The 27,784-nt window shown below is 38.9% G+C and overlaps 1 protein-coding gene across 1 annotated transcript in view; it reads left to right on the forward strand.

Moving 5' to 3' along the window:
* The window catches only part of SEPTIN11 (septin 11), a 47,917-nt gene extending 27,564 nt beyond the window's left edge, over positions 1–20,353 (forward strand). The window contains exons 4-9 of the mRNA XM_007949046.2: positions 1,275–1,436; positions 6,229–6,325; positions 7,551–7,719; positions 13,299–13,431; positions 14,234–14,421; positions 20,329–20,353. Of these exons, the coding sequence (XP_007947237.2) occupies positions 1,275–1,436; positions 6,229–6,325; positions 7,551–7,719; positions 13,299–13,431; positions 14,234–14,421; positions 20,329–20,353 (774 nt within the window). The remainder of the gene's footprint in view (positions 1–1,274; positions 1,437–6,228; positions 6,326–7,550; positions 7,720–13,298; positions 13,432–14,233; positions 14,422–20,328) is intronic.
* Positions 20,354–27,784: the final 7,431 nt, after the last annotated feature.

Genomic DNA, 27,784 nt, shown 5'->3' on the forward strand with positions numbered 1-27,784 from the left:
CTCTGTAAATCTTCACCCAAATCCTAATTAAAAAAAAAAAAAAGAAATATTGATTCAGGAACTAGATGGTGTCTGGCTACCACTGTCAACCACTCAGAGGAGGATCTATGTAGGAAATCCTGGATAGAATGAAGAGCAACATGAAACACAACTCAAAATCATTAAAAAAAAATGAGCTGAACAATTTACATTAGGTAGATTGACTCCTTGGAGTGATCAATCATGGGAAAATAGAAGTATGCTTAGGGAGACAGCTCAGGAGGCCGGAGTGCATGGAAGGGGAGGCCACAGGGAACTATGGGGAGGAAGTGAGAGGGGAGCTATTGCATTCTGGCATATTGTAGTTGGTGTCATGAGACAAAGTATATGTGAGCTGCTGTCTAGAAAGTGAATTTGCTCTGTAAACTTCCACCCAAATTACAATAAAATTTAAAAAAAAAAAAGTGAGCTTTAAAGAATGTGTCCAGGAGACAGGACCCAGGGCATTGGAAAAAGAACCTACCTTGGAGTTTGGAGCTTCCATTTTGCCTGTGTCCTTGGGTTTCATTCTGGGCTTTCTCACATTCTTGTCAAATCCTGGGTTCTCCTCTGCTCTTTGTAATCTTTGTGCTCTGAAATGAGCCCTGCCTTTGGCTGACCCAGAGAGGTAATTTGATAGAAGCCATTGATGAAAGAAGAGTTGGTTGGTGTACTTTTGAAAAAGTTTAAAGTAGGTGAAACAATTATGTTGTTGTTATTGTTGTTAGTAATGCTTAGATTCCCCTCTTCCGGAAGTTTTCAGGTCATCAGAAGAAAGAAGGAATTTTATCCTGTATAGAGTGCTGAATGTTCTACTGCTGTAACAAACCAAGACTTTGTTATTACACTGTTAAGAACACGTAACAACCAAGCACCTAAAGTAGCTAGGAGGGGTCTAAAAGGAGTGGCTGGTTATTCAAAGAATAAGTTTCTTTGTTAATCACTATTTGTCAGAGAATAATAACACTTCCTTTTTTTTTACTCTGTAAAGAAGAATGAGGTAGCACAGGAGAGAAAATTACAAGTATGCTTTCAGTGTAGGCTGAGAGGAAGTAAAAGTGTTGGGAGATGGAACTAAAAGATTATCCTATGTCTCCTTAATTTTGTATCTCAGTAGAAAGTCTGATTTTCAATATCATCTCTATTTTTTACAGTGAAATTTACAATTTTTATTTATTTGTTTGCTGTATTTTATTCATTTGTATATATATTTTTTAATGTTGCAATTGTGAACAATAGACTTGTTTGTTTTACAGGTGAACATCATTCCAATAATTGCAAAAGCTGACACCATTGCCAAGAATGAATTGCACAAATTCAAGAGTAAGATCATGAGTGAATTAGTCAGCAATGGTGTCCAGATATATCAGTTCCCCACAGATGAAGAAACAGTAGCAGAGATTAATGCAACAATGAGTGTAAGTCTTCAAGTAAGAAGGAACCAAGAAGGAATTTCCTGAAAGCTTTTCTTAGTAGTAGCATCGCAGAGTGAGTTGAACATTGACTGGACTACAAATCTGATGTCTTTGGTTGTAGTCCACCTCTGCACTAACTCAAGTCATTTAACTGCCTTGCTCCTCAGTTTCCCCGTCTGTCAATGGAATAGATAGACAAGATGATCTCAAATTTTCTTTCAGCCCTAACAGTTTGATTTCAAGACAAATTTTGTAGGGAGAAAATGCCAACCCAGCACCATTCCGCTTGCTCCTCCCAAGAAATATGTCCACCTGCTTCACTTTTGCTTTCCTGACTGGTTCTGCTTTCTTTCCTTTCTATTTTCCTTACCTTTTCCTGAATCATTAGGTGAATTGGCAGTACAATTTCCACATCACAGAAAACTGGGCAGGAGAGAAATGATTAAAACTACAAAAGTTCTTAGAATTATGCCTGTGATTATAATCTCTCCTGCTGAGATTCTGTCCTGCCAGTTGAGACCTGAATCTTTTCTGATTGCTCCTTTTTGTATCTTGTGTGCATAGCTTATCCATGGGCTACAATGATTATATGTATCTTTTTTGGGGGGGGGCAGTGAAGGAGGAATGTGTAGATGTATAAAATCAGCATTCTCTGCATATAGTAGATACCCAATGGTAGTTATTAGAATACTTAAAACTGTAGGTTAGCTTCAGTTAATCTATTAAATGGCTTGACATTCCCTAAATATATGCTAAATAATGTTTAAAAGTGTGCTGGTGGCCAAAGAAGCCAGTATAGATTTTTAAATTTGTGGTAGTGTGAGGTCTGCCCTACTTTCCCTAGAAAAAGTGATCATGAAAAGTTGTCTAATCAAATCATTATTAAATGTACTAAAGCCACCTAATTTTTGTCTTTTTTAAATAGCATATTCAGTAATTTGCATTGCCATTGAAAAAAGCAAACCCATTGCCTTGGTGTGATTTGACTCACAGTCGCCCTATAGGACAGAGTAAGAACCGCCCCATGAGGTTTCCAAGGCTGTAAATCTTTCTGGAAGTAGACTGCCACATCATTCTCTTACAGAGTGATTACGGGATTCAAACTGCCAACCTTCTGGTTAGGAGCTGAGCACCACCAGGTTTCCTTGCTTAGCCTTGGATAGCCATTATCAAAATTAATTTAAGCAATTTTCATCACCCAAAAGAGAAACCCTGTATCTTTTATGAGTCCCCCTTTCCCCCCACATCTCCTCCATCCTAGTCCTTGTTGTTGTTGTTGTTATGTGCCGTCGAGTCAAACCCGACTCATAGCGACCCCTCCTTGGGTTTCCGAGGCAGTATCACTACGGAAGTAGGATTGCCCAACCTTCCTTCCGAGGAGCGGCTAGTGGGTTTGAACTGCCAGCCGTCTGGTTAGCAGGCAAGTGTCTTAGCCACTATGCTACCAGAGCTTCTAATGAAACTCACTGCTATTGAGTCGATTCCAACTCATAGTGACCCCTCCTTGGGTTTCTGAGGCAGTGTCTCTACGGAAGTAGATTGCCTGCCCAGTCTTCCTTCCCAGGAGTGGCTGGTGGGTCTGAACTTCTAGCCTTCTGGTTAGCAGTCAAATGACTTAGGCACTACACCACCAGAGCTCCTTAGCGCCTAGTCCTTAGCAACCACTAATCTTCCTGTGTCTATAGATTTGCCTATTCCAGACATTTTGTGGGATATAATTTAATGGAATTAGGTCAAAATTCATCTAGAGAATTAAGTGCATTACCTAAAGTCATATTGATAATATCAACTCTGAGATTTCAGCCCAGCCTACCTGATCCCCAGTCCTGTTTGTTCTTATAATTTGGGGGATCATTGTTACTCCACAAAACTGCTTCTTGTGTCTTCAGTTGGGCATATGGACGTTTTCTGTAAGACTGTTATACCTTCAAAAGGAGTTTCTTCTTTAAGTTGTTCCCAGTATGACTATGACTTTAAAAACAAGCATAACTTTTCTTCTTCTCTGGGGTTGTTACTATATGAATTTAAAATGTAGGGTCTCATTAATGCAGAGAGAGTTCAGCCCCTCCCTCCCCTAGTCTGGTCACACTTTGAGTTGTGTGATCCACTCTGGCCAGCTTACTCCTGTGGCTGGGATAGTAAAGTGTCTGCAGTCCTTGGCACAAAAAGATGTCTGGAAGAAACTAGAAAGCAGGCTTCTCCTGAGAAATAAGAGAAGGCATGAGGGGCTGTGAAAGGGAGAGTGAATAGACTTATTCAGAAGACAGAACCAAGACTAATGGGCGAAAGAGCAGGAAGGATTTTGGTCCAATATTATGGGAATGTTTAACTACTGAAGCCATTATAATGGAAGAAACATGTTGTTGAAGTAGTGAGCTTGCATCGTAAGTGGGTGGTGGACAACAGATTCTGTTTCAACCCACTTAGAAGAAATACTGGAAGGAGTTTGTACAGAGTTGGACTGCAAAGTATATGAGATCTCTTCTGCCTCTAAAATTCTCTGGTTATGGGTATTGCTGAACTTCAAAATAATAGTACAGTTTTACATTTATGGAACATTTATTATGCATCAGATCTATTCAAGGGCTTTACATTTAAACGCACAGCAATCACATGGTAGGTACTATTATTCCTATCTCTCATATGAGGAAAAGGAGCTGTAGTGGTGTAGTGGTTAAAGCTTTTGGCTGAACCAAAAGGTTGACAGTTTGAACCCACTGGCTGCTCCATGGAAGAAAGATGAGGCAATCTGCTTCCATAAAGATTTATAGCCTTGGAAATCCTATGAGGCAGTTCTGCCTTATCCTATATGGTCACTATGTGTTGGAATCAACTTGCTGGTGGTGGAGTCTCCATATGAGAAACTGCAGCATAGTACTTAAGATTGCACAGCTATTGGAGGGAGGTTTAGAACCTGGCCAGTTTGGCTTTAAGAGCCCATACTCCCAATTTTTCTATTAAGCACTACCTGAGCCAGAGCAGTGTATTTATTTTACAACATGGTCAAAAGCTCAGGCTGAGGTATCACTTATTTTTTCTACTACAGAACTGCAATTTGGGGTATTAGTGCAGAGTCAGGGATTGCCATGGATAAGTACCATCTGATTTTCTCTTTATGTCCTTCTCCATCCTTTTAAATCATTTTTTATGACTAGGGCCATGAAACTACATTTATGGTAAATGTCTTGTGAGCCTTTGTTCTCTTGATCAGTTTAGTGGAGCTGAAGACCATTGACATTCCCAAATTAATCTTGCTCTTTATCAATAAATTTTCTTTTAGGCTCTCTGTTGCAGATAATTCCTGCTGACAAAATCCCATATGATACGTGAAAATCTGAGGAAAACAGATTTCATTTGTTTTGTGTTTGTTATTATTTTTGAGTGGAGAAAGATGGGAGGGTTCTACTGCCCCTCAACTTCAGAGAAGATGTTTCATTTTTAAACTTAGAGTTTGAAAAAGAGAATATACATTCTTTTCTTCTACAGAGTGTAAGGTGAACCAGAAATTTTATCCTTGAGCATCAAAAAAAAATGCCACTAGGGCAAACAGCACGGAGGATTACGCCCTGTGGGAGAATATTGGCTTTACAGCATTCCCTTCTTTCTAAACTTCAGCAGCAGAGCAAGGAACCTCAAGTAATAATTCTCAAAGCAGCCATTTCAAATCTTATTCTTACAATGGAAAAAAGATGGAATTAGTATGTTTTCCCCTAGAATGTAGCCATAGCTACCAAATGAATTAATGTGTAAGAGTCAGTTGTCTTGAACAACATCATCTCTCCTTGAGATCAATCTAGGTACAAGGCTAGAGCCAATGATTTGGGCTAAATTGTTTCTCACTAGATTTTGTACAGTGACCAACTGTCCAAAACAGCACTATATGATAGAAATAGAAATTACATAAGTAATTTTAAATTTTCTAGTAGCCACATTAAACAGTAAAAATAAATAGATAAAAGTAATTTAATATTTTATTTCACTCAATATATCTAAAATACCATCATTTCTGCAAGTAATCAACATAAAAAAAACTTATTAATGAGCTATTGTACATCCTTGTTTTTCCATACTAAATATTTTAAATCTTGTGTCTATTTTACACTTAATATACACCCAAATAGGCTGCTAAATCGTCATTGGAAATACGCGATCTGTGTTTGCATTTACATGAATAAGGCATACAGTTGAAAAAGTAGATTCATATACCCAAGTTGCTCTAAATATACTTAAAACTTTTCCATTAGGAATCAAAATAATTATTTTCCTTTATTTTTTACATCCACATTGACAAAACTAGTTTTTCCTTTTTAGAAAATGTCATTTGATTTTAAAGCAAAGTGAAATACTGTCCTAAAACCATGAAGTTGTATTTAAGAAAAAAAATATTTTACAATGCTTCTGTTTTTAAATTTAAATTTAAGCTAGTTAAATTTAAGTGAAATTTAAAATTTAGTTAATCAGTCCCACTAGTCCCATTTCAAGTGCTCAGTAACCCTGTACAGTTAATAATTACTGTATTGGGCAGCACAAGTCTAAAGCTTACCATATATTTACAAAGCCTTGTTATAGTTTCTCCTTGACTCTACTCATACTAAATATTCAGTATTTGGTTATAGGGGAATAGGATACATACAGTGCACCCCCACTAAATTGCAGAGCCTCCTACTTGTCCTACACCTTTATCTGTTGCTAAGTAGAGGCCTACAGAAGGAGGCAGCAGGGAGAGTCTGGTGGAAAGCCTGTCTTTGATGGAGCTGTGGAATATAACTACGGCTTGTGCTTCTGTTTTTGGCAGGTCCATCTCCCATTTGCAGTGGTTGGCAGCACTGAAGAGGTGAAGATTGGCAACAAGATGGCGAAGGCCAGGCAGTACCCTTGGGGTGTAGTGCAGGGTATGTGCACATCACAGGGAAGGAATTCTTCCTGTTAACCTGTGTGGTCAATGCCTATGCTTCCTTCCTTCCCTGTCTTGTTGGTGAGATTCCTATCAGTGAACAGGCAGAGGGAGTGGTGGGGTTTCACACCTGGCAATGGTGTTCAGTGGAGGTGAGGAAGAAAGAGACGGTTGACAGTGGAGCGAAGTGGCTGCAAAGCCCTAGTGCCAACGAGGCAGCCCTTTAAGAATGGTGTTCTGTGTAGGAAATTCAGCATGCATTCCAGATAGAAGAGTTCTTCCCTGGGAATTCAAACTTGTTCCATCAGCAACCTATAAGAAAGCTACAGACAGTTTCTTGGCAAAGAAGAAGGCACTTATTTCTCCATCATCTCTGGAAACATCTTCCAATTAAATGTTATCTCATGAAATATCTGAGCGTTATGAGAATGTTTGACCTATACTTGGCATACTGTGGTATAACCACAGTCTCTACACTAAAGAAGCTTCCAATGTGTCCCTTAGAAGAGCAAGGATGCTATGACCTACCCTTGTGTGTTTTGAAGAAGGATGTCTATGCTATGGGTTACGTGGGATAGCTATAGAAAGTGTCCTATTTTTTTTTATCAGTCAACCTTTTCTTTTGTTCTGAATAAATCTGTGAGAAGACATAGCACCTTTAAAAATTTCTAGGAAAATTTGCTTAATTTTTCTGAGTCTTCTCAAATTTCTCTACAGTAAGGAAACTCTTTTCTTCACAGGGTTGTTGTTAAAATTAAATGAGCTGGTATAGACAAAACCACCTTGTATCATTCTAGACAGCACAGAATAATGGAAATAGGCCTTGTATTGGATCCAGGTGGAACTGTATTAAATCTCGACTCTCTTGCCTTTAATGGGTGGTCTGCTTCCTTATCAATGCTTCTGCATCTACAAAGCAAGAGTCACAATGTCTGCCTTGCAAGATTATTATAAATAATAAATACATTATTTGTAAAATTCTTTCCATAGTGTCCTGCACTAAGTAGGCATTCACAGTTACTGTTGTTGCCATCAACAGCAGTTTTATGGCCAATGTTGTCTTCGTTAGAAATGTAGAGTGATTCCCATAAAGGATCTGCAAGTGGCTTTGAGACTTTAGAGATTTCAGGAGTGATGGTAGCAACATCTTGGAAGTATCACTTCAGTTTTCATGGCATCATTGCAGATAGTTCCCCGACCCCCTTTCTCTTCATCTCTTACAGTTGAGAATGAAAACCATTGTGATTTTGTGAAACTTCGGGAGATGCTTATTCGTGTGAATATGGAAGACTTGCGAGAACAGACTCACACCCGCCACTACGAATTATATCGACGCTGTAAACTGGAGGAGATGGGGTTCAAGGACACTGATCCTGATAGCAAGCCCTTTAGGTATGAGGAGACCTAGCAGTCAGGTGTTTCCCAGTCAGTGGTGGGAGTGAGGCCTTGGTACATCACAGAAATGACTTGTTAGGTTGTCAGTGATGAAGGGACTTCATAGGGGAAGATTAATAGCAGCCATTGTGATAAACATTTCATTTTTGTTTTCTCAGCTAATGGATATAGTAGATGCCATTATTATCCTCATTTTACAGATAAGGAAACTAAGGCACTGAGAGTATAAATGACCTTCCAAAGGTCCTATGAATAGTAAGTGATTGAGAGTGAGATTTGAACCCTAACAAGCTGGCTTGTGAGTCCATGCTGTTAACCATTATATTTTCAGAGGGACAGAGCCTGATCAATGCATTTAAAAAGGGACACTGCTGACCACAGTTTCATTCATTTTTACCAAGTAGGGGTTTAGCTACTCAAGGATCTTACTTTTTGAAGTTCTCTTAATAGCTTTTACTAGTTCAGTATGTCTCTTAACACTAATGGATGAGTAGAGAAAAGGGTAATTTTACCTAAAAGGATAATGTGTATTTTCCCCACATAATTACTGGCTGGAGGTGAAGAGGCAAAGGGTGAAAGGGGAGAATATGGGAATTAATGTAGAATTAGTGCCTACCAGTAACAACCTGGTCCCTATCAGAACCTCGTGGTCAGGGTAATTGCCCCACAACCAAGTTTGGGAAATGAGGGGACTGCCCTAGGTCATGGTAGAAGTTGGGACTGTCAAGCCAGGTTTGCCACCTCCTGGTACAAGAGAGGATTACTTTGTCTGAACTGAACCCAAGCAGTTTCTTACTAGGATTTGAACTGAGAGGTGTTCTGGGCTCAGTGCTGCCACCGATTGGGGGCCACAGTTTTTTAGAAAAGTCTGTTTTCTTCTTTTTTTGTAGCTAGACCCTATAACTCATACTGTGATGTCCAGGAGTCAGCTGACTATAGAACAGTGCAGCTGTGCACAGTGTGGGCTAATCTGTACCCCTGAGTCTGAGCTGTCCTGGGGGCAGAAGGGGTTTATTGCCTTGGGATTACCTTAGAAATGGTTTAATAATATCCAGGCTGGTGCCCTGCTACGATGGTCCTGTGGACTGCTGTGGATATCTCTGTATTTTCAAGAACAAGTAGAGTCTACAGACAAAGGACTTAGAACTTGTAAATAAGCCTGCCTCTTTAAATCCTGCCCTTGGGGCTTATAAAAAGGACACCTTCAACCATACGAAATATTGCTTTCAGAGGCAAAATACAGGATTCCTTTTTGCACACAAGTTTAGTTAATTGAATCTTGTAATGCAGTTAGTCACCAGAAAATGTTGTGTTGAGTTTCGTCTAGTCACTTCTGACTTATAGTAAAAAAATAAAAATAAAAAATACTGCATGGTCCTGCCCTCTCTGCACAACCATTGCTATGTTTGAGCCTATTGTTGTAGCCTGTGTCAGTCAATCTTGTGGAGGGTTTTCCCTTTTTTCCTGACCCTCTACTTACCAAGCATAATGTACTTCTCCAGGGACTGGTCCCTTGTAATAACATATCCAAAGTATGTGACACAGAGTCTGTGCATCCTCACTTCCAAGGAGCATTCTTGCTGTACTTCTTCCAAGACAGATTTGTTCATTCTTCTAGCCGTTCACAGTACATTCAGTGTTGTTTGCCAGCACCATAATTCAAAGGTCTCAATTCTTCTCTGGTCTTCCTTATTCACTGCCCAGCTTTCACATGCATATGAAGTGACTGAAAATACCATGGCTTGGCTCAGGGCAGTCTTAGTTCTCAAAGTGACATCATTGCTTGTTAATACTTTAAAGAAGTCTTTTGCAACAGATCTGCCCAATACAAGGTGTTCTTAACTACTGCTTCCATGAGTGTTGACTGTGCAGCTAAGTAAAATGAGTCCTAAGTGACTTCATTCTTTTCTCCGTTTATCATGATATTGCTTATCAGTACAATTGTGAGGATTTTTATTTTCTGTTTGTTGAGGTGTAACCCATACTGCAGACTTCATCTTTGATCTTCCTCATTAAGTGCTTCCACTTCTCTTTGCTTTCAGCAAACAAGGTTGTGTCATCTGCCTATCATAGGTTATTAATGATCCTTCCTCCAATCCTGATGCCATGTTCTTCTTAATATAATCTAGTTTCTCAGATTATTTGCTCAGTATACAGATTAAGTAAGTATGATACAAGGATACAGTCCTGACACACACCTTTCCATATTTTAAGTCATGCAATATCCACTTCTTCTGTTTAAACAAATGCCTCTTGGTCTATGTACAGTTTGTGCGTGAGCACAACTAAGGGTACTGGAATTTCCATTCTTTGCAATAATTTGTTATGATCCACACAGTCAAATGCCTTTGCATAGTTAATATAACACAGATAAACATCTTTCTGATATTTTCTGCGTTTAGTCAAGATCCATCTGACATCAGCAATGACATCCTTCATTCCACATCCTCTTCTGAATCTGGCTTGAATTTCTGGCAGTTCCTTGGTGATGATACTGAAGTAACAGTTTTTGAATTAATTATCTTCACTAAATATTTATGATGGGAGCTCTGGTAGCATAGTGGCTAAGACACTTGCCTGCTAACCAGACGGCTGGCGGTTCAAACCCACCAGCCACTCCTCGGAAGGAAGGTTGGGCAATCCTACTTCCGTAGTGATACTGCCTCGGAAACCCAAGGAGGGGTCGCTATGAGTCGGGGCCGACTCGACGGCACATAACAACAACAACAACAAATATTTATGATACTATTTGATAATTTCTGCATTGGGTTGGATCACTTTCCTTGGAATGGGTACAATTAGGGATCTCTTCCAGTTGGTTGGACAGGTAGCTTTCTTCCAGAAATCTTGGCATAAAGGAGTAAGTTGCTTCTATTTGTTGAAACATCCCAATTGGTATTTCATCAGTTCTTTGAACCTTCTTTTTGCTAATTCCTTCAGCGCAGCTTCGTCTTCTTCCTTCAATATCGTTGGTTCTTGATCATATGCCACCTCCTGAAATGGTTGAACGTTGACCAGTTCTTTTTGGTACAGTGACTTTGTGTTGTTCTTTTGATACTTCCTGTGTCAATCAATATTTTGCTCATAAAATTCTTCAGTATTGCAACTCGAGGCTTGAATTTTTTTGTTCAGTTCTTTCAGCTTAAGAAATGTCAAGCATGTTCTTCCCTTTTGTTTTTCTCACTCCAGATCTTTGCACATTTCATTATAATACTTTATCTTCTCAAGCCACCCTTTGAAATCTGTTCAAGTCCTTTATTTCATAATTTCCATTTGCTTTAGCTACTCTCAGTTCAAGGGCAAGTTTCAAGAGTCTCTTCTGATATCCATTTTGTCTTTTCTTTCTTTCCTGTCTTTTTTTTTTATTATTGTGATTTGGGTGAAGATTTACAGAGCAAATTCACTTTCCATACAGCAGTTCACATATACTTTGTCTCATGTCATTGACCACAGTTTACCAGAGTGCAACAGCTCCCCTCCCACTTCCTCCCCATAGTTATGTCTTCCCAGTGTCCATCCCTCCATATACTCCTGCCCCCTGAGCTGTCTCCCTGTGCATAAGCAGCCCTTCTTTCTCCCATGATGATTCTCTCCAAGGAGTGTATCTAGTTGCTTTCCTGTCTTTTTAAGGACTTTTCGTTTCTTCATGTATGATGTCCTTAATATCATCCCATAACTCATCTAGTCTTTAGTCATTAGTGTTTAGTGTGTCAAATTTATTCTTGAATAGCCTCTAATTTCATGTGTGATACAGTCAAGGCCATACTTTGGCTCTTATGTGCTTCTGTTAATTTTCTCCAGCTTCCATTTGAACTTATATATGAACAATTGACGGTCTATTCCTCAGTCAGCCCCTGGCCTTATTTTGACTGATGATATTCAGCTTCTCTATTGCCTCTTTCTACAGAAGTAGTTGATTTTATTCCTGTGTATTCTATCTGGCAAGACCCATGTTTATATTTGCTGTTTATGTTGTTGAAGAAAGTTACTTCCAATGAATAGATTGTCTTGCAAAAAATTATCAGGTGATCTCCAGCATCATTTCTGTCACCAAGACCATATTTTCCAACTACTGATCCTTCTTCTTTGTTTCCAGCTTTCACATTTCCAATCACCAGCAATTACCAATGCATGATGATTGCATGTTTGATCAACGTCAGAGTGCAGAAGTTGGTCAAAATCTTAAGTTTCTTTATCTTGGGCACTAGTGATTGATGTATAAATTTGAATAATAGTTGTATTAACTGGTCTTCCTTGTAGGTATATGGATATTATCCTATCACTGACACAACTAGTTGTACTTCAGGCTGGATCTTGAAATGTTCTTTTTGACAATGAATGTTACATTGTTCCTCTTCAGTGAGTCATTTCTGACATAGATTATCTGATTCAAAATGGCTAATGCCAGTCTATTTCAGCTCATGTATGCCTAGGATATCTACTGTCAAGCATTCCATTTCATTTTTTACCTTCTCCATTGTCTCTTTCCACAAATCTCTATTTAATTCCTGTATATTCCTTCTGGCAATGTCCATGTGAATAGTGAACATTTATGTTGTTGGAAAAAAGTATTTCCAATGAATTGATTGTTGGTCTTAACAAAATTCTATCATGCCATCTCTGGCATCATTTGTCACCAAGGCTGCTTTTCTTGTGAGATACCATTGCCATTTTGAAACACTCCCTGTCTGAACCTCTCCTTCTTAGTCTCAAAATACAGTTTCTTGATTTGTCATTAGTCAGGTCACAAAAAAAAAACTTAGTTGCCATCACTATCTCAAGAGCTTAAAAAGTTTTCAGGCCCATAATATCCATTTGTTTTGAGGAGTATCTAGGCAAAGGTTATCCACCTAGGTGCCCTGTGGGAGATATACCTGGCTATCTGCTTCTGTGAAGGTTACAGCCAAGAAAACTCCATAGTGCAGTACTACTCTGTCACATGGGGTCCCTCTTAGTCAGAACCAATCTGACAGCACGTAACCACAACAGACCAGGGTTCACTGGCTATGCTGTGCTGAGCCTCATAAGTGGTCAGGGAAGTGGGTAGAGCTCCTGTTCTGAGCCAGGCAGCTTGGTTCAAGTCCTAGTTCCGTCCTTTCTTCATTACTAAGCATCTTACTAACTTACTAAGCATCTCCGTTTTCAAGTGTCTCCATTGATAAATGCGGATGATGAAATGATTTGCCTTATACAGCTATTGCAAGGATTAAATAAATTAACATGTGCCAATATCTTCTTAACTACTAGTGGTGATAGTCATACTTTGGCATGTGCTCCACTGGGTATTCCAAGAGATTCTAAGAGAGAAAATTGGGTTGTGAATTGCCAGAATGAATGGTGACCTATAGAACTGGTTCCTTCTGAACTGGTTCTCAATGACTAGAAACATTAGTGAGGGGGCTCTCTAATTTACAACTCAATTGACAGAGATGCTTGGGGGACAGGACTCTGTGGGTGCTGTGGTATATAGCAGCCTCATCTCTGTTTGGAAATGATATGGGGTAGGAATTATATGAACTTTAATTTCTTGTTATGCAGTTTCATGACATGGTCTTTCTTTTGGGGATTTTGAATAGTCTTCAGGAGACATACGAGGCAAAAAGGAATGAATTCCTGGGAGAACTCCAGAAGAAAGAAGAAGAAATGAGACAAATGTTTGTTATGAGGGTAAAGGAGAAAGAAGCGGAACTTAAAGAGGCAGAGAAAGAGGTAAGCCTTCTTTCCTCCTTTAAGGGAAAGAAACATAAGGAAGGTGTTTTTACTAATACTTCCTATTGTATAGTTCTGCATGCTTTCAGCACTTCAACATCTACATACATTATATCACATGAGTGGTATACCCACCCAGCAAGAAAAATGGGTCAATATTTTTATTCCCATTTTTCAGATGATAGAAATGAGAGGCAGTTTAAGTAGTAACATATGCAAAACCAAAACAAACAAACAAACGGATCTGCCATCGAGTCAGATCTGACTTATAGCGACCCCTCCTTGGTTTTCCGAGGCAGTATCATCACTACAGAGCTAAAACTAAATCTTAGGTCTGCATACCTGATCAGAGGTTCAAGTTAGAAGAAATAAATAATCTTGTCATTCTATATTTTCTCAGTTTACAAGCCTGAAAATTCAAGGTTTGGGATTTTGGGACTATTTTCAGTCTATCAGCCAGCTAAATGAATAGTGGAAAGGCCCTTAGGCATTATCTGATGGATGGTGGATGGATAATATTCATCTAATTGTATTGTGTTTGTGTGTATGTATGTGTATGTGAGAGATATGTCTGATATTTCTGGTAGATAATGGGTATCCTGAGTGCTTGGCCCATAACTCAATACACTGCCAAATGAAATTGTCCCCCTCCAGTAAGTCACCCAAATAGTACTTCACTCCTTTTATTAAGGCCACTACAGCAATATGATGCATTTTTTTTTTTAAACAGATCCAAATAACATTACATCAATAAAATTTTTCATTCCTTTCATGAAACCTACCCTCCTCTTTTTCTCTCCAGCTTCATGAGAAGTTTGACCTCCTAAAGCGGACACATCAAGAAGAAAAGAAAAAAGTGGAAGACAAGAAGAAGGAGCTTGAAGAAGAGGTGAACAATTTCCAGAAGAAGAAAGCAGCAGCTCAGTTACTACAGTCCCAGGCCCAGCAATCTGGGGCCCAGCAAACCAAGAAAGACAAGGATAAGAAAAAGTAAGCAGGTGTCACTCCCATGTACTGGGGACCCTAACAGTTTATTCCTCCTGCATGTCTCTACTTTTCCCATTTACAGACTGGAAACTGGCTCATTACCAGAAAGATAAAAGCAGGTATTTTCTCTACAGTGCAGGGAAGATGATTAAGATTTTTAAAATATTTTTAAAAGGTACACAAACTTTAATTTATAAAACTTGACCACATTGATCAAGCAATCAGGACTGGAGTAACTTGTCCTTTACATCAGCACCTTTTGCACCAACAGTAGGAATCTCTGAGAAGACAGGTCGATTTCTCTTCAGTTCCCTTTGAAGACAGTGCTCATGACTCTCTTGATAAAGAACATCCTAAAACTGTGATTGTCAAAATTATTTTACTATTCTGTGATGTAGGGCTTGATAAATTAGCCATTCAGAGTCTTGTTCCCAAAGTGAAATATTTGGAAGAGCTGGTATTGACCACTGTTTTTCCTCAAAAGTCAGCAAAATGATGGATTGTTTTATTGTCAAGATGTCTACCCAGTTAAGACACCCCCAGCAAACCTCCAGCCACACTTACACCCACACAGAAACCATTTTTTAAAGTGGCTTTGATTTAATGTGCCAAAGGGCCAGATTCTGCTTTTGAGTATGATACTCTTAATAGCAGCTGCCTGAATCCAGTGGGAGATTTGGGTCATCCATGAAATTCTCCCGTGATTTGCAGCTTTGAGTCCAATCACCTTAAACACTAAAGAGTGCAGTTTTATGACACTAGCTATTGATGTGAAAGTAAAGACAATGATCAGTAGGAAACAGTTGAGAAAAACCTTTGTATGGCCTGATGACAAATCTGCATGTGCCCTACTGTGTCTGCTTAAAGTGGGGTGCTCTTAGGGCAGCTGTAAAGCAGTTCACACTTGTTTCAGGATCCTTGCTCTTCATCCTTAGATGATAAAGTTCTAGAGAAATATCTGGCAACTAAGTAAACAACAAAAATGGTGATACTCAAGCAGGCAAAGGATTATATAATTCTTAAATACATTAATATGTAAAATTGAGTCTCTGCACAGTAATTGACAGTTTCATAGGGAAAGATGAACACAGTAGTGCTGCTCACTTAGTTAACATGCACTAAGTAGGTTCGTCCTTGAGGAATCTCACTGAGTTGCCTGTGGTACAAATCAAAATGCACTGCTACAATGAATGGCATGCTAAGAGAGTTTTAACTCACGCTTTACACACTGATTTTCTAAGCTCTGAGAAAGCAGAAGGTATATTAAGAGAGTGAAGGAGCAGGCAGATTTTCTAAGCAATAATGGAGGAGTTGGTATGGGTGAGGTTTGATTGTAATGGGAGGACAGATACAATCAGAGGAATCCAGGGGTTCAAAATTTAATTCTACTTGATTAATTCCAAGAGTAACTTGTCTAGATGATAGTCCAGTTCAAGAAGGTGCTTCATGGCTGCACACGTTCAGAGGTAGTGAACACTACAGGTGATGGTCTGCAAGCAGAGTTTCAGAGATCACAGTGAGGACAAAGTGAAAGTCCATTTCTAAAAACAGCCATTTGGCATTCTACTGTTGTTGATCCAAACTAACCCAAGATAAAAATAGGTGTGTGTGCAGATGAGTGTGCGTGTGTGTGTACACATCTGTAGTCATGTATGAGTGAGATAGAGAAAAAGCTGCTGACGCACAGCTTAGGAAACCCAAAGTCAAGTTTTTTTTACCCTGAAGCACTTAAATGCATAAAGGTACATATTTTAAGACTTACAGTTTATAGAAGACCAACAATGTTAAAAGAATATTTCCTGTATCTTGGATGTGCCTTTAAGCAATAAAAATTCCAAGAGGTGATCAGTACTGTGCCTCCATTAGAGAGGGGAATAAAAAAATGTGTCTAGTAACAAACTTTCTAGTGTAGGGAGATTTTTCCTTGCCCTTTGAAACATTTTAGATTATTTTCTTTCCATCCTTGGGCCTTACTAGATAATACTTTCAAAGTTTACATGACATATGTGCGAATTCTATTTTAGCCTTATTTATGTATTCTCATTTATGGTTAATGTAATTAAACTTAATTTGGTTCAAAACAGGCAGCAGGCTTTGCACCTGACAACACATGTAAATATTTTTTTATGTAACTTCTAAGTTCTTTCTTTTTCCCATACTTCCCCAGTTGTACAATGAAAGCAACTGACAGTTAGAGACCTGAGCTGTAAAAGTAAAATGAAAATCACACCTCTTATTTCCAGGGCCAGTTGGAAAGTTTTGGTTAGAAAGGACCACAGAAAGACAGTAACCAGGGTAACTAGCTCAACACTGAACTAAACCGGAACACTTTCTTCATGGCTGAGTTGAAGGAAATGCTGGAGTCATTACCTATACCACCTAGGAGGTGGTTTTGTTCTAGGCAGAAAGGAAACAAAAGAGATGCTTTATTTATTTACCTGCTATGCTTCCACCTCAGAGCTTAACTTAGTTTTTCTGTTAATTTTAAATTCTGTCTTTTCTATTCTAATGAAATGCTCCCTTTTTAACGTAGGTAAGGCTTTATCCTTCTCCTTGACCTGTAGTGGCATGAGAACATATAACATTTCCTAAGATTACAAAGTAGAACTAATCCTGGCACTGCCATTAGCTGGACCCCCACCTCCTGCCATCTCTGGCCACCAAGTCACTTTCCTTGTTTGCGGCTAAACCACAGTGGTGGGACTGCCCAAGGGTAAGTTGTTCAGCGGACAGTGTTCATCTTTTCTGAAAACTTTCCACACGATTGCCAGCAGGTATTTGCTCATTATGATGCATTATGCCAAAAGAAAATTTTAAAATACATCATTTCAAAACTATACCTGACATCTAGTAGCTACAGTTTATACTACCATCCACTCATCTTTTTTCAAAAGAATTATTTTGATTCTTACTAAGGATAAAGTTGCATGTTTTGTACTTGCCTAAAATTAGAACCAGCCACACTGGACCTTGGGTTTGGCATTGCCTTATACCTAAACGAGGGGGAAGGCTCTTGGCATTGCTGTAGCTATAACCATATAATGATTGTTTTTTTTTTTCCCCCTTCCCAAGTAGATTAATAGCATGTTTTCATCTACTGTGTTCCAATCTCCAACCTACTTTAGATTTTTTCCTCTAAATTAATTGTACAAAGACATTTATTATACAGTGGAAGCTGTGAGAGCCAGAACGCAATGGGACTGCTTAGTTTTTCAGGGTCTTGCAAAATTCCACCTTTGACAAGGTGCAGTCTTACCACTATTCTATCACTCTGTATTGGAAAATATTTGAGTTTTCCTTCTCTGACAGGTTTTCGCCTTACATGGGTTCCAGCTTTCACAGTTTTTACTGATACTTATTCTCTGGCTCCTTCAGCAGTTCAGAAATGGAACATGAAGGTCATCCTATTCAGTACTAATGTGATATCCAAACCTAATAAATGATGGTTTTGTGTTATGTGAGAAAATCAAATCAAACAGTAAATTTTTCCATGAGAGAACATACAATGGTTTCAAGAAGTCACTCTTGTGTTCTAAATTACATGTAAATGAAAACTAACCATGTGTCCTTTAATTCAGTATTAAAATTTTGCTTTTGCTTGTCATGTAGAATAGCTTACTCAAATTTTTACAGTTTTAATTTCTATCAATTCCATAATCATTGCATGAGCATTCACCATCACTGAATGCTGGTGCTGGCGCTCCTAATTTTCCTTTCTTTTTTTATTTATTATTATTTCTAACTTTTGTTTTGTTTTTTAACTTGCAGTGCAAGCTTCACATAAAGCCTGGCAAGCCAAGGATGTTCCCGCATTCACCTGCTTTTGCAGTAATATTGTGTCTCTGCCATCTGTGTCTTTATTTTACTATATATATATATATAGATACATATGTGTGTGTATGCGTTCTTTTTTTTTTTTTTTTTTTACCCTTTCCCAAATGCCAATAACGATTAACTCATTCTGCTGGCTATTGTTGGGTGATGGAAAATGATAGAACAAAGGAATGACAGCAAAAGCTATGTGCAGCTGGACTTTGTTTCTGGAAAGTAAATGATCGGCCTTTCATGCCTGTTGTTCACAATGGCAGCAGTAAGCATGCCTGTAACTTGGATGTGGCTTTGGATTGAGAACAGGAAGGTAAAATGCTACACCTGACATGAAAACATCTTTACCGTCTCTGCAGCTGAATGAGAAACTCGAATAGCCATGACAACAACTTGCATTTTCTTGATTATTCATGTCCATGATTGCAAAGTCCTTGAGTTCCCTTTGTCACTTCTCCACACTTGCCCCAAACCAAGGTAGATTTATATGTAGGCTGAACAGTGGGTAAGCGTTGTATGACTTTTACACGTGTATGAATTGTTTTCACTTTAATTGTTAGTATTATTTGACCTGCACTTGTAGGTCTTTTTAGACTGACCATCTCCTCTTACGGTTTCAACTGCTTCTGGATCTCAAATCCTGGGCAAGTTGGAGAGCATGGCCCTTGAAAAAAAAATAGGATTATGTTCACTTTAACTAGTTCAGCTTTGATCCTTTCACAGATAGAGCTAGCATACAACATTGTTTAGTAGAAGAGGGGTTTTCGACAACCTCTTAGTACTTAGGACAAGGAATCTTTCATCAATACACCTGAATTTGCTTTCAGTGGGTTGAAAAAAAAACCCTTGTTACTGATTTCAGAATATTAATACAACTTCTAATAAAATTTCCCCAAAGCATGAGGGAAAAATTTCCAGAAATCCTTCACATGGGAACTTTGTTATAAACTGTATTATCTGCCGTACATACTTGTAGGGAGCCTGTCACACAACACAAACCCATCAGTCAAGACAGTAGAGATTCAGCTTCACGCCCAGCTTTCTTGCTCACTCCCCTTTCGATATTTGGCAGTGAAGGGAAGAAGGAATGGAACAGCTGAGTTTGTGAAACCCATTCATCAAGTGAGGGATTTTTCCTCACCTCTCCCTTTGCTACAGCTAGCCCCATCTGCTCTTTATGTCCAAGGCCAATGGAGATGAAGCATGAGCGCCTCATCAGTGAGTATTAGGACTGACCCACACACCATGAAGTATACTACACACCTAGCTTTTATGGAAAAGGGCATCTTTCTTTAATCCCTCTCCTATACCATTCCTTTCTGATACTTATCCTTTCGTCTTCTTCGTTTTCTTTCTTTACTAAAAAGATCCTTCCAGCATTCCCTGTAACTCCATCATCTCCTGTTTCTTAATTGGAAGGATAACATTTCTCATGAGCCTGATATTCACCTCTGCATTTTCTAGTCATACATCAAATAACTAAGATAGAATTCACCTAGATAGAAACTGCAAACCAGAAGCAGTAGCAGCAGTGGTTTAAAGACAAGTTTGAGAGCTATTGGACCAAATTTGTTTTGTTTTGTGTTATGATTCTAGCCTGAAGCTTGCTATGGAGTGGCTAAATAGTGGATGGCATGCTGATTGTAGCTGTGGGCTGAATTTGCTCATAAACTGTGCATCAGACAAAAGCTTGAGTACTTGTGTTGTATGCTTGTTTTACCCACTGCTTGTGTGAAAGCTTTTGTGCCTGGCAACAGAAAACACACTTTTAAATTCTGTTTCTTGCATCACTAAAGCCTTTTTAAAATGAGCCTACTGGTAAAAGACATCCAACTGACTTTTTGATTCCAAGGTTATTGATTGATTGATTTTTTTTGTTTTGTTTTACATTAAATTTTTACAACAAAATAAATCATATGAAGAAGAGTCAGGGAATAAAAAGCTAAGAAACAAAAAGATACAGATGCTTTTCCTTTTTTCAGTATACTGTTCCTAAACTTTTTTCTACCACTCCTCCCCAGCCCTGTTTAGTTTGTTATTGCTGCTCTTCTCTTTTTCTTTCTGTATCTATGCCTTTTTTCACAGTAGTCCTTGGCTCTGCACGGAATAATGATACCCTCAAATCTAATTGGATGTGCTTTCGCCTCTGCATGTAAGTACGGTAGTAAGAAACCTTTGAGAACTTTCTTGCTTTTTAAATTAGAACAAACATGGGATGGATGGATTTCTTTCTTTTTTGGAAGGGTTTAGGGAGGCAATGATTTGGATAACCTTTTTTTAAAAAAAAAATACATATTTAAAATGGCCACATTTGTATCATTTTCACAAGAACCACATAAATTCATCTTTCTCTTGATATCAGTGTGAGAGTCAGAAATTACTGATGCCTGTGTTCTACACAGTATCTTGGGCCTCACTAGCTATTACAGAGGACCAATCTTGGTAGTGTCCATAGTTTTGACAATGTGAATAATGTTAGAATGAGAAAGTACTGTTTTTCCACTGGAGAAAATCAAGAGGAAAAAAATTTTACGCAAGGCTGCTGTTTTGACTGTTTAATTTTTTGGCTCTCCCTCATGCTAACTGCTGGCACCGAGGACTTTTTTTTTTTCTTTCTTTCTTGCCAGACACTTCTGTTTGGCCTCTTCTCATATCTTTTGTTGAACCATAATGACCACCTTTTTGTGTCTTCTAGATTTCGGTCTTGCTATCCATAACAGTAGCATATGCTGTAGGATGTGATGCAAAAGCCGTTATGAGAATTTACTGGCAGTTCAGAGACTATGTTTTCCCAGCTGAGGATCTTTATTAGTTGGCCAAGCTTTTGTCCAGAAAGAGCATCCCAACCAGGGAAATCATTTAATGTAACACGGGGGGCACACGCTACTTATTCCTTCTCTGCTTTGTGATCTCACCAGCAATAACATTTTTTCTCCATGTCTTCAGCACCTCAAATGAGTAGACTTGGTTTCCTCACTTTCTTCCCATATACATAAGTGTTTCAAATACAAGCTGTTCAGTCAGGTGTTTCAGCTGTTACCAACCCACATCATCATGTCTCTGTGTGGTCCGACCAAAACTGTCCACTCAGATCCTTTGCTTTGCCATTTGCAAGTGTCTGAAATCATCAAATCTCAGCTTCTGAAAGTCTTGGTGCCATTGGCAGGACACATATGTGATGACTCTTAGTGGAAATTATGACCTACAAAATCTAGAATGTATGTAGGTATGAAGGAAATTTTTAAACTTTAAGCTGTGAACAGCATTAGAACTTTGTCCATTTCTTAAACTTTAAAATATGCTGATATGCCTTAAAGTGTAGTTGTAGATCACTGTCATTTTGTTATTTGGAAATAACCAATGTGTTTTCTAAAACTGTTGTGTAATCTACTTTCAGTGTTAATGCAGAATTGTCATGTATGTAAGCTGCATGTTAGACACCTGTCTTTTTAAAAAAAAAAAAACAACTAAAATGTATTGATGTGAAGCATATCATTTTTTCAAGTATGAAAGTAATCACTTAGCAAATGGGCTTGGTAATTTGGTGTCTGTTAAAGTAGGAGAGTGATGGACAGGTAATCTATGCATATATATCAATAGTGCCAAGACATAAAATGGGGGGAAATATATTTTTACCCAAACCCTGTTTTGTGTGACCTTTTTTGAGTTCTTTTCAGTCACTGCTTGATATGCATTTGTATACATGCTTATTATATTGGATAAAAGGAACAGGGATGACAGTCTTACCCTTTCCTGCCTCGTCTGGATGACTTCTAACACTACCATCTGGGCTGCCTCAACTTCTCCAAAATATTTGCTATTGCAGTGTTCTGTACTTCACATACCATCTCTGCTCCCCTTTCTCCCCCATCCCCATCCCCTTCTGCCCTTCTGATGAGCATCCCAAGCCCTCTGCCCCAGCCCCACTAAGACATCAGCTCCTTCCCTGCTCAGTCCCTGTAACTGACATACTGCCATTCTTTCAGTTTACTGTAGAGTAGCTCCTTTTTTTTTTTCTTTAAGGCTTTAAGAACCGAATTTGAATCTGAACCTTTCTTTTTTCTCTTCTGTAGCTTCTTCTTTATGTAACCATCCTGTTGACAAGCCCTACTCTATCCTAATGGACATAGAGCATTAGAAGAGCAGGAGCTGTCTGTTCACACGTGTTGGGGAAGAGTTACCTCATTTCCACCATCGCCTCTGATTATTTTAACGTCTGGGTCAAATATTGCACTGCTGTTTGTATTTGTCGATGTCTGTTTACAAACCACAGCCCACAGTGGGTACTGAAGTGACTTATCACTACCAAAAGTAGTAATAGTGAGTAATATTAATTAAAAGGAAATTGAGTGAAGCAGAGAACTTGGGTCAAGACCCAAAGTAGCCATGTGCTGAGATCTCTTGCTTAGCTGTCATATTCTTGAAGCTGCTGATCCAAGAACTAACTCATGAACTGAAGACAGCATACACCCTAACCTGAGGTGGTCATCCACTCCAGGGCCTATAGACTTGATCTAATTCTAACTCCAGACCTCTGTGCCCCATGAGCAACTTTCTGAATAGCCCAATCAGGATCCTCAACCATAGAGTCATAAGATCTGGGCAACATCTTCCTTTTGTTAGTTTTTGGGGTTGCTTTGGATTTTTTTTTAAACATTCAATATTGCATGCACAGAAATATGACTGCGACTTTTTTTTATTTGGAGTGTTCTATTGATACAATGTTTTTATTTTTCAGCTGATCATCTGCCTCTTGAGAGAAAGAGAGAAGTGGGCATCCTTCCTTTAAATTCAGGAATCATTTTTGCTGTGATTTTTTTTTTTTTTTTTTTTTCTGTTACCTGCATCCTTATATAAGTTGTTTTGAGTTTGAGATTCTGTTTGGGAGGGTGGGGTGAAAAATCCAGTTAGATAGTTCTGTTTTATGTATTGGTTATTCAAACTTAGTTTTGGTGTTAAAATTCTGCCAGTTTCAAGCTCACTTCAAGGGGAAATTCAAGTGAACACTAAGTGACAAAATTCTGTTTAATTTGTATTCTCATCTTAGATACAAAAAATCCTTTTGTTGTCACTGGGGTTTTGACCAATAAGTCTTAATCATGTTTAAACTGTGCCAGTGTCCATCGATGACTTTTTTGCCTCTGAGGCTCAATTTATATTTAAAAGTACCTTAAAATAATTTTCTGGCCCATTCCTTGCCTTCTTTATTGTGAAGCTCTCCTTCATTTTGTGTCATTTTTTACTTAGGACCTATGTGTCCTAGACCATGGATGTGAACCTTGAACAGGTCCATAGCTTCTCCCAGACAACAGCATTATTAACTGTTTCTGTTAGCCAGGTGGCTCTTCACAATGTCTGCAAAAAACCCTTCTGGAAATCAAAGTATACGATAGGATCACTTAAAATACACACACATATACTTCTGCCAGTTGAGTGAGCTGTGATTTTTTAATGCACACTCATTTGTAATGGGTCAGATTCAGAGCTAGATTATTTTATTAGCAATCACCTCTGAGAAGCAGTTTTCATAGTTAACAGCCAATTTTCAAATTCCTATTTTAGAGCATGCATGTACATTTTAGTTACCGTTTAATTTCATTACTTGTCTGTAAACTTTGCTGGTTTCCATCTTCATTTTTCAGCCCTGTGATAGGTAGGAGCTCTGGTGGCACAGTGGTTAAGCTGCTAATCAAAAGGCTGGCACTTTGAATCCATCAGCCATTTCCATGGGAGAAAGATGAGGCAGTCTGCTTCTGTAAAGATGTATAGCCTTGGAACACCTCTGTGGCAGTTCTGCTCTGTCCTATATAGGGGTTGCTATGAGTCAGAATTGACTTGATGGCAGTGGGATGTTTATAGTAGGTTAAAAAAAAAAAAAACCCTCACTGCTGTGGAGTCGTTTTCTGACTCATAGTGGCCCCAGCTTGGGGTTCTGAAGCGGTATCTCTGTGGAAGTAGATTGCCCAATCTTCCTTCCAAGGAGTGGCTGGTGGGTTTCAACCACCAGCCTTCTGGTTAGCAGTCAAATGCCTAAGGCACTATGTCACCTAGGTAGACCATGAAAATACTATTGGTGGCTTGAGTTGCGTTTGGTCAAGATCGTTAGGAGAGTTTCCCTCTTTGTAAAAATGGTAGCATATGCTTCCATTGGAACATGAAATAATGAAGCAAGGGTCCCTGCCTCTTGAATCATCTGATTCCTGGAAAGAGGTTGGAAAGAGGAATTGGATGCATATGCTGGCAAGACATCTTTACTCAGAACCTAATACTGAAAATAAGGTTTGATTCATCTGAGCCATCAAATGATCAAAACATAAGAACCAAAAGCCATCCTTTTCATGCATACGACATATAATCTGTAAAAGAAATTGGCTAGGTTTATAACCAGCAGGGCAGAGGGGAACCAACTCCTTAACTGAAGCCAAAGCATGGCATGCGTTCTGTAAATTGAACATGTAGACCCTATTGTGTGTGAAACTACTGGAATCAATGAGTATGACAGTTGGCTTTATTCTTGTTTTTAGTATTTTAATATCAACTTTTAACTACCCTATTATCATATTTTTTTAAAAAAAAAAGTTCCACATCAGGTTGCAAAAATATTTTTTGAGCAGTATTTAAAAATCAGGTGTAGAGAAATGTGTATGCTAGTTATCTAGTTGCTGCATTCTTTTTTTAAAGTTCTCAGGTTAGGGGAAGTTTAATAATAATCATCTTGATGGGAGGGGGATGGAGGTAGAAGCTATTCTGAGCAGGCTGGCCTTTGTTCATGGGAAACTGCTCATGGACACCACTGGCCAAATGCACTGCCATGTTTCTTAAGATAGATTGCCATTGATTTGACATTTTACCTCAAGTGGTGCCTTTTCTGAAATGTTGATCCAGCAGGTAGGTTTTGGCTGACCAACCATTACAGGGACAATTATCATCAATAATTCAAATTAGTTGTTTATCCCATAATTGTGGAAAAGAAAAGGGAGAGTTGAGCCATCTGAGCTGATTGATTCCATTAGCAACAGACTTTTTCAGTGTTTATTTTTTAAAATCCTTGATATCAGTGCACACTCTTCCTTCTTGCTACAAGTGCAGTCTAGTTGGCCTACTGGAGATTAGCCAGGACAATATAAAGGAGAAATCTGACCTGCATCAGTATGCACAGAGCTGAGGCAGATGAAAACCGGTCATCGTCCCAATATGTTGAAACTTCTTGTCAACTGTACCTATCAAATGAAACTTCCTTCTCTCTACTTAAATGGGTGTTTTTTTGCCTGTCATTGGTCCAGATTATGGGTAAGCAGCGCCTGGGTATCTGCAAAAGTAAACAATTTCACTACATTTAAATGGTGGTTTATAAAAACAAAACCTGCTTCCCAGATGACTATTATCTTTCCACCTCGGTGGCTGATAGTGATGGCAAAGAGGCTCACTTCTAGGATCCTTATGCTTGAATTATTAAGACCATAGTATCTGGTCCCTGTGATTGGCGATCTGGCTTTCAACTCAGTTTCTAACATGCCAATGGCATACTAGGGTGAGAGGATGGGAGTGCCTAATTTTGTGTCTAGTATCCACGCATCTCCTTTCTAACCTATTTCTGACTACTAGCTGTATATAAATTTAAACCTGTTGGTTGTCAGTCACTACAGAACTTTTCTTCCAAAATTATGGCACTTGGATCCAGGGAGGCAGAGGCTATAACGAGGCTATTAACTCTGTCCCACCAGAAGAACAAATGAGAGGGGAGGAGGGGCCATCCTACAAAGCTGGGCTTACCCAGGCATTCTCTACGTGTGCTTTTAGAACTCTTGAGCAGTTGGAATTCTAGCTCTTCTTACCCTTTATTTACATCCATCCATCCATTCATCCACCCACTTTCATCCCCTTCCCTCTCTCCTTCCAAGTACTTTCTGTGTTTTGTACCAGGCCTATATTATGTGTTTGGACGTAGTCGTGTACTATGAATCACACTTACCCCTTTGCATACCTCATAAGCACAGCAAATTTTTGGAGTTAAGGGAAAAGGTAAGCCTTTTCTGTGCTAAATTGTCTGCTGAAGGTAGATCATATTCTGAAAAGCAGAATGATCTCCTCCCCTCACCAGTTGCCTTTAAGAGGTTGCCTGCCTAAGGTTACCCTTCTTTCCAGAGTGTCCTCTTGCCTAAAGAAATAAGCTATTTCCTAGAAAAGACCTTATAGAAAAGGGCTATTCACGATGCTTTTCTGCTTGCCCCATTGTGCAACAATCTGCATTCAGTCTACTAGGAAGCTTCTATTTAAGAGTCAACAGTTTTCCTCGTTTCATTCCTAATCTGAAGCTCCTGGGAACTAAGCAGCTTGAGCTGTCTAAATTTTTACACCTGGTAAGACAAAGTGAAAGGGAAAAGATTCTTGGTTACATCTTATTATACCTTTACAAGTAGAATGATCAAGACATGATTCAGTGCCTTTGCCCTACACATAGGTCTAACATGTTACATAGTAAAAACCATAAAGTTCACTATTGTGAGGGTGAGCTGTCACCCTAATTCCTTAGCATGCGCTATTGAATTTGCACTTCATCTTTTCTGTCCTGAAGACTGGCCAAATCCAACTCAGACTGAAAGCAGGAAGGTTTTGGGACTTGGCCCCTAGGTAACTTTTCAGAACTGTACAACTTTATTATTATACATATAATAATAATAATAATTTGTGAGATTGGTTGTTTCCTTGTGTCTGAGATTTGATAACCAGCAACTGAAATGGCTGATCACTTTCTAAGCATCAGCCCCGTGTGCACAGGCCTCATGCCTTAAGTGATAAGAACTTTTAATTATAAATGTTGATTTTGTTGGCTTAGCAACAAGAAATGAGAGTTGAATTGCTGATTCCATAAAATAAGCCCACATAGACCTATTTTTCCCTGAACTAAAAGTTGCGTTATTTTTTTTCCCCTGGAAGCACCACCTAGTGGCCAAAGCTCAAAGCTGCGTACTATATCCAGCACAGGAGACAGGAGTTCTAGTGGCACAGAGGTTAAAACATTTGGCTGCTCATCAAAAGGTTGGGGGTTCAAACCCACCATCTGCTCTGTGGGAGAAATAGGAGGCTGTCTGCGTCCATAAAAATTACAGCCTCAGAAACCCTATGAGGCAGTTCTACTCTGTCCTACAGGATCGCTATGAGTCAGAACGGACTCAAGTGAGTTTGGTTTGGTTTAGGTTGTTGCATGGAAGACATCCTCCAATTAATACAGTATAAAAGTTAATTTCAAGAGATTTTTGGAGGCCTTAGAAGTAACATATACATATTAAGCAAAACTTCCTGGCAGTTTATAACAAGTTGTCAAGTAGGAAGAGTAAATGAGTTAGATGTTGAATTCTTACAAATTCACAGCTGTGTAGCATTGGACAACTCTAACCTTCAGTTTGCTGATGTAAATTGTTGTTGTTATGTGCCGTCAAGTCGGACCTGACTCATAGTGACCCCTCCTTGGGTTTCCGAGGCAGTATCACTACGGAAGTAGATTGCCCCATCTTTCTTCTGAGGAGTGGCTGGTGGGTTT

The sequence above is a fragment of the Orycteropus afer genome, unplaced genomic scaffold (assembly GCF_000298275.1).
Source record: "Orycteropus afer afer isolate SDZICR_OR568_19922 unplaced genomic scaffold, OryAfe1.0 scaffold00235, whole genome shotgun sequence".
NCBI classification, from domain to species: domain Eukaryota; kingdom Metazoa; phylum Chordata; class Mammalia; order Tubulidentata; family Orycteropodidae; genus Orycteropus; species Orycteropus afer.